At 46.5% G+C, this 14,471-nt stretch overlaps 1 protein-coding gene across 3 annotated transcripts in view; it reads right to left on the reverse strand.

Moving 5' to 3' along the window:
* HIP1 (huntingtin interacting protein 1) overlaps window positions 1-11,500 on the reverse strand; it is a 117,021-nt gene extending 105,521 nt beyond the window's left edge. For all 3 annotated transcript variants that reach the window (XM_067537764.1, XM_067537762.1, XM_067537761.1), the window contains exon 1: window positions 11,291-11,500. In XM_067537764.1, coding sequence (XP_067393865.1) covers window positions 11,291-11,407 — 117 coding nt within the window. In that variant the 5' untranslated portion in view covers window positions 11,408-11,500. The remainder of the gene's footprint in view (window positions 1-11,290) is intronic.
* Between the last annotated feature and the right edge of the window lie 2,971 nt (window positions 11,501-14,471).

A 14,471-nucleotide genomic window follows, 5' to 3' on the forward strand; every position in this document is an offset into this window, starting at 1 on the left:
GAGGAACTCCACTAGTAACCTCCCTCCAGCCTGACAGTTCACCTTTCAGTATGACCTGTTGTAGTCTCCCCTTTAACCAGTTCCTTATCCATCTTCCAATTTTCATATTAATCCCCATCTTTTCCAATTTAGCTAATAATTCCCCATGTGGAACCATATCAAATGCCTTACTGAAATCTAGGTAAATTAGATCCACTGCATTCCCCTTGTCTAAAAAAAATCTGTCGTCTCAAAAAAGGGGATCAGGTTGGTCTGGCATGATCTATCTTTTGTAAAGCCATGTTGTATTTTATCCCAATTATCGTTAACCTCAATATCCTCACCGACTTTCTCTTTCAAAAATTTTTCAAAGACCTTGCATGCTACTGAGGTCAAACTAACAGGCCTGTAGTTACCCAGATTGATTTTTTCCCTTTCTTCAAAATAGGAACTATGTTAGCAATTCTCTAGTCATATGATACAGCCTGAGTTTACAGAGTCATTCAAAATCCTTGCTAATGGGCTTGCAATTTCATGTGCTAGTTCCTTTAATATTCTTGGATGGAGATTATCCAGACCTCCCGATTTAGTCCCATTAAGCTGTTTGAGTTTGGTTTCTACCTTGGATATGGTCATTTCTACCCCCATATCCTCATTCCCATGAGTCACCTTACCAGTATCCCCAAGCTCATCATTAGCCCCATTAAAAATGGAGGCAAAGTATTTGTTTGGATATTCAGCCATGCCTAGATTATCAATTCCATGACTTCTATTTTCTTTACAGTCTACCTCATCATTGATGTACAACGCTACTCCGCCACCTTTGCCTTTATATCTGTCTTTCCTAAACAGCACATACCCTTGGATACTTGTACACCAGTCGTGACTACTATTCCACTATGTTTCCGTTATCCCTATAATATCTGGTTTCACTTCCTTTACCAGTAGCTCTAGTTCCTCCATTTTGTTATCCAGACTACCACTACTGCCTCTGTATCGGTCATAGCCTTTCCCCCTACTTCTTGTCAGAGACACAAAAACAAAACAACCCCCAACGAGCACCCCAACAACATCAGAACACCACACCCTCCCTCCCCAAACTCCCCTTACACACTGCCGTTTTCAGCTCTGTTTGCTGGCTCCCATGCCGCTGCAGCAGTTTCATCCAATTTCCATTCCTTTGCTTTCCTGTGTCCCCTGGAATTGCCCAGGGACTATCTGAAAAAGTCAGAGGTTAACGACTAAATGTCCTAGTTGTGTTTCACGTGTCTGCTTTCGCCATCGCTTTTAAGTATTCACAGCATATTTTGCAGTGTCCTTTCAACTGTCTGTACTACAGAGAACATACAGATGGCTGTTTTCAGTACTAGGGCAGTCAAAATAAGTTAACATGAATTCTAGTAGACCCTCCTTCACTGAATGGTTGTTTTTAATCTGACAATGCTCTGACTCCAATGAGATACCAAACCGCTCAGATCAACAGGCAACTCAGCTATGGGGCAAAGTCTCATTCCTGCATGGGTGCATGTGCGGTGGGGGAAGGGACTCTCCATACACAGATACAATTGACAGCAGTCATGCAGGGGAAGAGCAGAGCTTGTGACAAGCAACTACATCCTTGTTAGAGGCTGGTCAGGAGGACAACAAGGGAAACGGTTTACTTCCTATATAAAATCTACCTGTTGTTCTCTCTTATCCTGGGCTCTCTGTAACCAGCCACACCACATCCTTCATGACTGCTGCGCTCACTAGAATCAGTGTGTATCTTTTAACTCTCTCCTCCTTTTACTATTAAATATTGCTTTCCATTCTGTGGCTGGCAATAAATCCCGGCAGCCTTGGCAAACCCAGCTGAAATACTGAAGAAAGCAAATGACATTTTCCACTTTACAGAGACCTTGTGGAAAATAATGTAGTCTAGTTTGCAAGTCAGAAATATCATTAAAAATGGAAAACAAGCAGGTTGATGATTTTAAATGTTTTTATTGTTACCAAGATTTAGAAGAAAGGGAAGCAATTCCTATTTTCATTAAACCTGTGAAATCCTCACTGGAAAATCCTTTACCAAATACAGAATCCATCCAATTTAAACCAGTCACCGTTAGAATGTTTTATATTGATCCCTATTTTTAAATGAGCCTGAAGCGCCGATACACATGCACTTGCCTAACAATATGACAAAGCTTTTTCACAACAACTGCAGACTTCCCTTGGTCTCAGGCAGACACTGTAATTTTGCAGACCCTTGTATTCACTGTCAGAAGAACCCCACCTATTATCAGATGGCTTGAAAGTCACTCGATACGGACCCATCAGGTGCTCTGCTACAGTGGCACTAATCAAACAACAGCCTGAAATTACAGGACCCAGTCCTGCTCCTATTGAGGTTGTGGCACAATTCCCCTTGACTTCAAGGGGAGCAGGATCAGGCCCGTGATTTTCACAGTACACGTTAGTTTCCAGAAAACATCACTATGTAAAAAATTCATTGTGAGCTCTGCATACCACAGCGGCCACCACGCAAAAGCACAGGGAAAGGGGAAGAAGCCACATGCTACAGCTAAATTGTTAAGAATTAAAATATGTTCATTCAAGTTAGTGAAACCATTGCGATATAAATAAACCTCTACCAGGGACTCACTCAAAACAGACCAGATGACTCATCTCCATTAGTTACCAGAGCCAAATACAATTCCAATTCCTATTTAAGTCACTGGAACTTGACGGCATTCAGCCTCCAGACACTAAGAGCTCATTTTTCCAAAGGTGAAAGTCTATTGAACTAATTCACTGTATCACCTACTCCCCTAGGATGGATTCTTCTGGCTTAATTTGTCACTTTCCAAAGACAAGAGCTATTTTTTCGCCTGTTCTCTGCTCCTGTCAACATGATTCTTTAAATATCTGCTCAGAAAGGCTATAGATAGTAACACTGGCACTTTAAAAGGAGCCTCATTTCCTGTGTAAGAGTTGATGTTCTTAGCAAAACGAATGGCTGGCTAGAGCATCTGAACCACTGAGAAAAGAACGGATTTTTAAAATGGTCTGTTAGCAGTAAACCAGTATTTCCCATCATGCCTGTGATTGGGCCCAATTTTGTGCCAATGTAGCTCTTCCATGCAAGACCAATCCAATTAACAGGGTTGCTCAGGGGGCAAGTCAGAAGACAATTTGGCCCATTATGCACATGAGCTGAGAAAGAAGAGGGGCAGGGGAGACACTAATCTCCCCAGACATTATTTTATTAAATACTATTGCTTTTTGGCTGCAAAGGCAACCACAGACAGCACTCTCCAGCCCCACGACTGTGCTATGCAGTGAGCTGCTTTCAAGTTGAGTTTTACTAAAGAAATTAAAGCCACACCATGAACTTAAAAATAGAAATCACACTTCCATTTCATAAGGTTTTACCTTGTGTTGACAAGTAACACTTCAAATGATCAATACTTAAAAAAATCAAAGTTTTTTTATTCCATTTACTTTGTCCATTTGACATCACTTTGTGTCTTGTCAGTTTCCCACATTCTCCAGAACAGTCAGTCTGTTTTTGCTGTTTGTGACAATATTTTGCACAGCACCAGAGAAGAGAAAAAAAATTTAAAAATATAGTGAAATTTTACTGAAAAATGGCAGATATTGGCAGGAGAATTCAGGGGCAGACACGGTACCTGAAACTACTATCAAATCTTGATGCCAAAACTGGACTGGAAGGACACATCAGTTAGATGCACAAGTACAGAATATTAATGGTTATCAGCTACATTCTCCCACCCACACTCCCATTTACTACCCACTAGTTCCACTGAAATCCATGGGCAAATATGTATTACTCAGTGTTAGTAAGGATGGCATAATGTGGCCTTTTGGAACGGAGACAGTATAACTATTTGAATTTTATACACTCTGCCAACCCCATTACACTCTAGAGAAATGTCTGCCTTTCTCCCCATGCTCAGTCGGCAAGCGGTGGAGGACGATGGATCTCTGAAACTGGACGTTCACTAGAAAAAGATGACCTTCAAGAGTGGGTTTACCTATGAGTGAAATGGAAACGTCAGAGGCCCTGGCTGCATTTAAAGGTTGGCAGCCAGGCTGGGGAGCAAGAGGTGCTGACTTCAAATTGAACTGCCCTAAGTGTGCTCTCTTTCAGCAGAGAGCCATGACCTGCCTGCTACCATCAGTTTTAACATTCAATTTTGGTTTTTGCAACAGAACTCGGAAAGTGGCTATTGAGCCAAAAGGTACTTGAAATACATAAAGGTAACATGAATGAAGGCAGAGACACGGGAGTGGCTGAAGGTGACAAAGAGAGAAGCTGGGAGAGAATCTTGGGCAGACCAAAGGGAATGCTGTGGGTTTGTACCAGGAGAGGACAGTACTCTTTTGTAGCAGGAAAGAGCAAGGAAAAGTACCAACGTCATGTGAAAGAAGAGCAAAAGCCAGTGCAGAGATTTAAAAAGAGGAAAGGTGAGAGCTGGTCAGAGAAATGGGAAGCCATGGGGGAGACAGAGAGAGAGGGAAGAGGTGGCACAACCACATCCTGGATGAGTGTCCTGGCAGCAGAGAGAGTTAATGACATTGTAGAGAGACATTGGAAGAGGCCTGGATACGAGGTTAGGAGGGAGCCATTTTTAAGGATCCTATTTTCTACCTAGAGTTTCAGACAAAATTCTTCCTTGATTCTGCTTACAGTGACAAAGTAGGTTCCCTCTACAGTTTGTCATCCTCACTCCAGTTTCAGCCAACCATGCTCTTACTCTGTTCTCCAAGGATCATACCAAAAGACATGTCTTCTCTCTTACATTCTCTGTAAAATGAATTACGTTGCAAGATGGGCATATTAAACTCCTGTCCAGCAATTAATGTTGTATGCATGCCTGCTCCCTCTTTCATAATCCAGATGCCAGTCTGACATCTGATGCAGTGTATCATTATTTATGGAGTGCCATAAGTGCATACAGTGATGTACAATATATGAGCTGAGACAACCAATAAGTCCTTGTCACAAAGACCTTTCAGTGTAAGGGCAATAAACATTTGTTTACATGATTTTGCTCAGTGGGATAGCCTCATGAGAGGCACATCTTGTGTTCACAAGGATCCCAGGGGGAGAGCAGTCAAACAATACAATGTAAAGAGAGAAACAGAACAGGGACAGAGAAAATGCACTTCAGTGTGTCTTCTAAATGGAAAGAAAATCTTTAAGGTTATATCTCCACTGCCATCGGGAGATGTGATTGCAGCACCTGTTGACACACCTGAGCTAACTTTGGTCTACCAGAGTACAACCCTACCAAGGACACACTGCAGCAGCTGGCCCATGCCGCCATGCATGCTGCTGCGGCTATTCTTCTATTGTTTTTCGAGCTAGCTTTGATCTAGCTGGAGCTGCAATCATATCTCCTGACTGCAGCGCAGACAAAGGGCATTTCTACACTGCAGGTGCTCCAGAGGCCCAGCTATGGTGGTGCATCATGCAGATGCTTCCTACAGCGATGGAAGGGGGTTTTCTGTCACTGTTGGTAATCTACCTCGCCAAGAACTGGTAGCTAGGTCAACATAGCCACATCTACAGAATGGTTAGGTTGGCTTAACTACGGCACTCTGGGGTGTGAATTTTTCACACCCTCTGAGCAATGTAGCTATGTCAAACTAACTTCTAAGTGTAGACCAGGCCATACTCTTAAGGGATTCAACTGTACCTCTACCCTGGAGATGCATTACTGATAGCTAACTGGACTCCTGAAATTCATGATGGGGCAGATGTTCATTTGCTAGCCAATTATCTCTTAAAGTAAATAGACTCTAGAGACTACATATGCAATCGTAGCTACTTTACAACCCAGAAAATTTCCTCCCTTCTCAACAGAGCTTTCAGTCTGCAGGCCCAGTTCATTATTGTCCTGTGTCTTGTGCAATGATTTGCACCAATGCACAGTGAGTATACAGGGGGAGTAAAACTCTACCATTCTGACTTGGCAGTGTTTTATACCAAGTGTGCATCAACATAAATGTGGTGCAGGGCAATGGTGAATCAAGCCCTATGATGGTTCATAAGCTAAGTTAAGGTCTTTGTAGATTCATCTTTTATCCAAAAAATGACAACAGCCATTAACATTTATTATTGTTGCTTGTACTGCAGAAGTGCTTAGGAGCCCTAGTTACGGATCAGGACATTTTCCTTTAAGAATAATTGGTACCATCATGAGAAAAGCACCTTGAGTTTTCTCTGATCCTTTATTGCTTTGTGGCATATATCAGAACTTTAACACCATCGGTGTGTGCATTTTACACACCACACGTGCATCCTTTTTCCATACTCATTCCTTTTTTCCTTTTCTTCTTTTTTGGTCAAATATTTGGCTTATCCAATAACTGAACATCTTGCCTTGGCCAAACTAGGCAAAAATTCAGTTAGTACAGAGCATGAATCACTTCTCTATCCCCATCATCACAATTGCATCCCCTGAGGACAAATGCAATGAAAGGGAGACAGGATAATGAAAGTGGATTAGACTGTAGTGTTGTGCCTAACCTAACCAAGGAGAATCCAGACCTTTAGCTTCAAACCTCACCTCCAAACTGCTTTAACCCTAACAAGCATTTCAAAGGTTTGTCCAGAATAATTACTCTGACAGAGAAAGAAGCATTTCCAGAGGATACAGCTGCCAGACTGAATTAAATGCTACAGGAAACAAAAGTAACAATATTTCTATCAACACCTGTCAGGATTCATTACTTTTTTGTCCATTCCCCCTCCCCCCACCTGGTCAGCATTGTTGCTCAGCTCTTAAAATTTGTTCCATTTCAGCTGCTGCAATACCACTAGTAGATCTAAACAAGTGAAATACAGACGGGCTGGCTAGGCAGTCATTTTAACAGCCCTCACATGCACATGCAATTATGCAACTCCCATATGGATTTTGTATCTGTAAGACAGCAGGATCTATAAGCTCTCAATGTCTCTATTGCTCAGTTTTTCCATTAAAAATTATCGGTGTTGATGGCTAAAGAAAAGGGGAGTCATTACAGGTATGTAAAAAGCAACAGCAGGCAGTGTAATCTCAGCTGTTCTAATGGAGGTTCTTTCAGCAGGAAGTCCGTCAAGAGCTGGCATACACTCATAGGAACAGTGTAAAAATAACGCTATTTGGATCTATCTTGGTGTTTGCTCCACAAAGCAACCTGGGGAGAGCCTACCAAGATCAGGGAAAAATACAGCACTTCTGCCACTGCAAGGTTCATTCCCATCTAGCCCAAAAGCGACAGATAGCTTTGTCAGGGGGAAACCTATTAAATTTAGGATCCTCGTGTAGCACCAGAAGCCTAATTAAACAGTCTCATCATATTCTCAGAGTATCCCAGCAGCAGTCTCACACCACATAGGACGGGTCAAGACAAGCCACTGGGACTGAATAATCAATTTGGCATGCCTTTTGCACTTGGGGCACTCCTCTTTGTGAGTGTTCTGCAGCAGAACAGGCAGGCAGATAGCGAGGTACGTTGAGAATGGGCTGGGGATATGGACATACAGGTAAAGTGATTTTATAAAGATCTTGGGAACCAGATAAAACTTTTGTATTAAAAAAAAAAAAATCACTATTTCAGATAAATGCGTATCAGGTTCTATGCAAAATTTGGAATCACAGATCAGAAAAGTGTTGAATAACCAGTGTTTGGAAAAATCAGGGTTAACCTCTCGTCACCTTGGTATGGTTCAGAGACTTCACCATAAACTGGAATGGGATCATGCATCCTATGATGGAGTAAAAGTCTCCATCAGAGTGCCCTGAGATTTCCAGCTACCAGAAGATTTGGAAAGATCAACTGACAGCAGGAAAAGAGGCAGCATCTTGCTAGGCGCTGATAAGTACTTGTTTAGAAACAAATGCTGTGTAATTTGGCCCTATAACCAGCTTTCTGGATCTTGCTAGTTTGTGCTTAAGACCCTGATATTGTGTCCTCCCATTTAGCACTTCTAATATCCTCAGGAAAATGAAATTCGGACGATGCAGATGTTCCAAACTTTGCATAGACTTTTGTTGCTGATGGCACTCATTACCATCTTCTGATGCCTTGCTATCTGCTATAATATAGAAGTATTGGCGCCAATACCCATCTAGTGATGTTCACTTTCTATGGGGAAGAAGGGATTCTCAAGGGAATAGTTATACTACATATTCGATGTAAGGATCCCATTAGCTTGTGCAGAGTGAGGCCATTTATTGACACACACAACTTGTTGCTCTTTATTAGTTGCAATAAAGGCCTTCAAATCTGATATAAATAGGCTTTACTGTTTTCTGCAGGCTCTGGATCACACTAGAGACACTGGTTTCTAACAAGAGTGATGATTGTACTCATTCCCCTTTAGGACCTCTCAGATTGCAAAGCTAGTCCCCGTTCCAAATTTAGGGCTTTAAGTATTTTTTCTAGGTAGCTTCCAATAAAAGAATAGGAATCCTTACTCAACCTCCAGTCCAGGCATGTGTCTCTCTCAAACTCAGAACTGAGCCTTATTCTGAATCTCTACCATCAAGAGCCCATACTCTGGCAGTTTTCCACCTCCGCTACCACTATTGCCTTTTCTGTGGTCTCACTCCTACCCCATTCCTTTCACAATCAGTTTTTGACAACTGTTAGGCTGCTGGTGTGCTGAAATCACAGCTTACCACACTGATCAATATTGTCTCATTATTTCCTTGTGCTCCCCCCTTGGTCTGTCTATAGTCATCTGGTGTCTCGTCCTTACTTAGACTGTAAGCTCTTTGGGGCACAGACTGTCTTTTTGTTCTGTGTTTGTACAGCGCCTAGCACAATTGGGTCTTGGGTCATGACTGGTGCTCCTAGGCACAACAATAATACAAATAATACTGCTGAACAGATCCCCTCTTCTTCCACTTCTCTGACCAGCAAACCCAATCCCCTGCCTGCACTACCTCCATTCCTTTCTCAAATCTCTGCCTTGGTCTTACCTCTTATTCCCCACCGAGGACCAGATTCTCTGTTGCCCTGCCCTTTGTGCAGGCATTTACACCAGTGAGTGCAAAGTGGGCATAAAATGCTACCAGATCTAAACGGTAGCAGTTTGCACTGGTGCAAATGACTCCATAAAGAGCACAGCAATAGGGAAGCTCCCCCAAAGTTCCTAGTTCACAGCACTTAAGTTGCAGCACTCTTCCCTGAACTCTGCTCTCCTCTCCTGCTATATACTCCCTTTGGTCTGACCAAGCAGCTCCCTAACGGCTGCCTGTGTCACTTTCAGCTGCTTCCGAGTCTGTGCCCTCTTGCATGCCACCAACTTATGCTTAAAGCAGCCTCCCAATTAGTATCCAGGTCCCCCCCTCTTCTCTTCCAGAAAACCTGCCTGTTTCAAGAAGCATTACAGCTACAAAGACCACATGCCACTCTGTGCTTACTGTATATTGTACTTGCTCATGACTTCGGGCTGAAGGTTCTTCAGGACAAGGATGCTGTAATTTGCTTTGCTTTAGAACACTGTGCCTTATGTATATTAACATATACAATTACAAAGCTACATAGATAATAAACTGCTCGCATATAGGCATTGCCTATATGGAGATGCAATGCTATTTAAGCCAACTCAAGAACTTCTAGTCTACATAAAACAAAGCACACATGGTGCAAAAAAAAAATAAGAAGCCCCCTACAAGGATAACTAGAGTGGAGTTTTCTTTTATAATATTAGTGAATTGCACAAACCTAAAGGTATATGACATTTCAAAGCAACAGGCATATAAATCCTAAAACATAGAGCCTTATAGTGGAACAGCTACTGAAATAAGCACTTCAAAGCAAAGGGGAAGATTCAGAACCAAAAGCATTGCAGATTTCATTAAACAGGCCATTGTACCAGCATATGACAGCTAAGAGCCTTGAATGTTAACAGACATTTAATGCCATCTGGGAATTGCTCTGGAAACCAATGTAATGATCAAAGTGAAATGTGAGAGGGCACCTTGGTATGCATTGCCATCGAGGCATACGCATTTAGAGTTAATTGCAAGATGAAAATCTCTCCTTTTAAAGGACATTACACTCATCTTTACAAGAGCTATACAAACATACTGGCACCCTGGCTGCCATTATTATACCCACCAATATAGCATCCATTCAGCTACAACTTTTGAAACATCCAACAGTTGATAAAACTCCTGGAAACTGAATTTTTTTTGACCAATAAGATCTGCCTGCACTAGCTAGTCCTATGTAGTTATAGATCAAGGGCTAACCTCCTTGTCTTCCTTCAGGCTACTCCCCCAACTTGAGCAAACCTCTCCCAACGAAGGGGGAACGAAGGCCAGACCTTCTGTTTTTCATTGTTCTGACACGCTGCAACAACTGTGGACTCCAGTTGCTGCTCTTGTGTCTGTCTGTCAAAAACAATCTCTTCTCCCAAACTTGTGCCTCTCACATCTGAGCTACGGTTTTACACTTTCAGCTTCTGCCCCATCTCAGCGCATGCTGAAAAATATCAGAAGATAGATGACTCGCTCTCTGTGCGAAGGAACAATATTTTTATACTGCTTCTTCCCCTATTCCTCCCTTCGCCTCATCTGTCTGTTTACTGCCGGTCTAATTTAGATCCGGCTCTTTGGGGCAAAAGCATGGTGCAGTATCAATGTACGTTAATGACTGGTTACCAGCAGTGACGGCAGGTGCAGAAGGCACCGAGATGGCACAGTATGTGGTGGGTGATGAATGGACGCATAGACAGGGGAGGGGGCAACATGTGGGACTGGAGTTCCAGGCTGTGCCTTGACTTCTGCACCCACCCACGGCTCCCTCATCCCCCTGGCTCTTGGGGGAACTGGGTGTCTGGCTATTGCAAGCACCTGAGCATCCCCCCAAAATCCCCACCCGCCACCAGCCCCCTGATGCCACCAGCTCCCCTGATCCCCCCACTGCCCCTTCCCCTCATCTCCCTCCAGCCCCCAATGTTCTCTCTCCCCACCAGCCCCCCAACACCCTCCTCATCCCCCCAATCTCCTCCCCTCATCCCTTCACCCCTCCCACATCCACACCCACCCCGCCAGCCCCTCATCTCCCCCCAGCCCCCCAACCCCCCTCCTCATTCCCACCCCCAACCCTTCACCCCTCCCACACCCACCCCGCCAGCCCCCCAACTCTCTCATCCCCCGACCTCCCTCCCGCCCCTCCAACACCCCCGCCAGCCCCCCATCTTCCCCCAGCCCCCCAACGCCCCCTCCCCACCAGCCCCCAACGCCATCCTCAGCCCCCCTCCCTCCGTCTCCCCCCAGCCCCCCAACGCCCCGCCCCGCCCCGTTACCTGGCTGCGCTCGAAGCCCTCGCGCTCCGCCTCCAGGCTGCCGCCGCCCCCGCGCCGGCTCAGCACCTTGGGCAGCGGGTTGGGCACCTGCTTCATGGAGCTGCTCACTCGGTCCATGCCGGCGGCTCGCCCCGGGCCCGGCCCCGGCCCCGGCCCGCCCGCCGCGCGCCCCGCCGCAGCCGCCTGCTACCCGCCGCCAGCGGGACCCACGCCCCCGACATCGGCCCCCCTCCTCCTCCCCCGCGCCTGCCGCTCACACGGCAGCTCCACCCCCGGGAGCCGCCCCCAGCCCCGCCAGCCCCGCCTCATCGCGTCTCTCCCCTCTCATTGGCCAATGCGAATGCCACTCGAACCGAACTGCCGGTGGGACCCGCTCACAGGTCTAGGCAGCTGCTACTCAACGAGAACTCACCTCCCCCCAGGACCCACCCCTTTTCCCGCCCCCTCCTCGCTCATTGGCCCTTGGTGCCTTGAACCCGCCCCCAACTTCTCAGACCTTCCCCCTCAGCCCGCCTACTTTTCACTCATTGGTCGCGGCGCCTGCCGCTTCCCTCCAGACCCCACCCTCTACACCCCCTTTCCACCAATCACCCTCTCCCCCTTGTTTTTCTTGCCTGGGTTATCTAATCAGGCCCCCTTATTAAAAGAAGGCCATCTCATTGGCCACTGGGCGTGTCCTCCATGTAGAGCCCACCTCCTTCCTGTGCCAACAGGAATCGTAGAGCCCTGTCTGGGATACTTGGCCAGGGCAGCAGGAGTAGAGCATTGTGGGTACCTGGGCCAGGGCAGTAGGAGTAGAGCATTGTGGGTATCACGGCCAGGGCAGTAGGCGTAGAGCATTGTGGGTATCACGGCCAGGGCAGTAGGAGTAGAGCATTGTGGGTACCTCGGCCAGGGCAGTAGGAGTAGAGCATTGTGGGTATCACGGCCAGGGCAGTAGGCGTAGAGCATTGTGGGTATCACGGCCAGGGCAGTAGGCGTAGAGCATTGTGGGTACCTCGGCCAGGGCAGTAGGCGTAGAGCATTGTGGGTACCTCGGCCAGGGCAGTAGGCGTAGAGCATTGTGGGTAGTTCAGCCAGTCCCCACAATTCTTCCTTGCCCTTAGACACAGATAGTGATCCTACAGCCTTGTGGGGTGGCTGTACGGGGCCTTGGCCATGCCTGCCATGCCCTACACCCTCCCACAGGGTCCCAACCACCATGGGTCACAAGTTGCTCTAGGGCCCATCCTGGGGCACCAGTGCAGTCCCACTGCCCTGAGCAGACAGCAGTGGGCGCGCTGCTTCTACAATCTCAAGATATTATTAACTAAGCTGCCCTTTGCTTGGGAACCACAGCCTTTGAGAAACCGGAGGTGCAGACATGCACAGAGGAAACAGGCAGGGACAGGCACAAAGAATTAACCACACATAAATGTAGTGATGCCTGTGCCCCCAGGCCTTTGGGCACTTTGACAAACTAGAAAGGAAACAAAACTGTTTTTAAAATGTATCCTACCCTCGTACAGCTCCAAAGCAGGGACAGAGGGAGGAAACGATAAAAGGTCCCACACCCAGCCCCTGCGCCTGCCCCAGGCTCATAGCAAATCACAAACAGGCTGAGTAAACTCACAACTCAAACGGGTCCCAGAAGGAGTGAGGTTTCACGTTGCAGGACGCCAGAGTTGCACATTCATTGTTGGACTGACAGCCAAGGGACCGAGAGTTCAACGGGAGAAGATTCTGACTTCTTGTCTGTTTCCTCCCAGATTACTGAAAACTCTTGACTCTATACGATCCAAACCCTACGAGCTTTATCAGTCTTGCCTGCCCTGCACGAGTGTGCACATGGCAGTCACTACATTCTCAGCAGCCATTGTGTCTTGTGCAAAACCTAGGACGGATTTGCTGCCCACAGCCTCCTCTGTGGCTGTGCCAAAGTCCTGGCTGGGAGCATGGAGATGTCCCTGGGACATTTACACTACTGTGGCAGGATTATGCCTCAGCATGGACAGCAGCAAACACTCCTGTAGTATGCTTCTGCCACCCACTATGCTGGGGCCTGAGAGCAGAGACGCACAGCCCCACATCAGCAGGAGCACTCCCTGCTGCAGTGGCTGTTCAGGGCCTGTATCTGCCCTCTTTATGTCACCAGAGTGGTGTAAAGGGGAGAACTGCCCCACAACAATAATCATGTGCCCATTTGTCTGCAGTGCAGCATGGAGCGCAGCTGGTTGAGCAGAGCAGGAGGGATGGGTCACCCATCTGCTAATCAGGGGCAATTACAAAGGAACATTGGTGACTTCACCAGAGACTCACCAGCTAGTCAGAGCCCCAGGATTTGTAAGTGCAAGTCAGATGAAATCAGCATCTTCTCCCTGGCTCTGGGGACAGCCCAAATCCTCTTACTCTGCTACCAAAAGCAATGGGGACAGCCAAGGGGGAAGGAAATTCAAGCATGCTTTGTCAGGCATCCAGATTGGAGAGCCAAATTGTTCTGGGCTTTGTTCTAGATGTTTCTCCCCTTGCTGGCTGAGTCCCATGGCTCATTTCAGAGCCAAAATGCAAACTGAGTCCTGCTCTCCCAGCCTGTCTGATGCAGTCTGCAAGGAGATGGTTCACATGATGCCCCTTATACTCATCACTGCTTCAGTCTTGCCTGTCAATACCACAGCTGATGGGAAATGGAGGAGGATGTTCAGAGAGGCCATCTCCTCCTCTTCTGTTTGTCTCGCCTCCCTGTCTGTCCTCCTCTCTCTAATGCACTTCCTGGAAACCTGCCTCTTTCCCTGGGGCCAATCCCAGAGGAGGTTTAATGGGTTTAATCCAGCCACAGCAGGGGCTGCAAGAAGATGATAAATAATTGAGGAGATGAAGTCATTGCTAAACAGCAATGAGGAAAGCAGAGGTGGAGAAGAGCACCTGACAAAGAAGAGCAAAGACCTTTCTATCTGGCCATCATCCTTTTCACACAGTGTGCCCACATGCAGCCTACTCCAGGGACGGCTTGTAGATGCCACATGTCCCAGCATGCAGTCTTGGACTCCAGAAACTGAAGATCCACTGCAATTCAAGAGGGAGGTGTATCTTGATCTTGGGTACGGGAGAGTGGAGCACGACATGGTGTAGTGTCTGCCAGCTGTACCTGTTTATTAAAGAGGAGTCTGGCTGCAGCAATCTGGTTCACTACATACACATTTGG

The sequence above is a fragment of the Emydura macquarii genome, unplaced genomic scaffold, assembly GCF_026122565.2.
Source record: "Emydura macquarii macquarii isolate MOO-44397 ecotype Brisbane River unplaced genomic scaffold, CSIRO-AGI_Emac_v2 contig_450, whole genome shotgun sequence".
Taxonomy (NCBI): domain Eukaryota; kingdom Metazoa; phylum Chordata; order Testudines; family Chelidae; genus Emydura; species Emydura macquarii.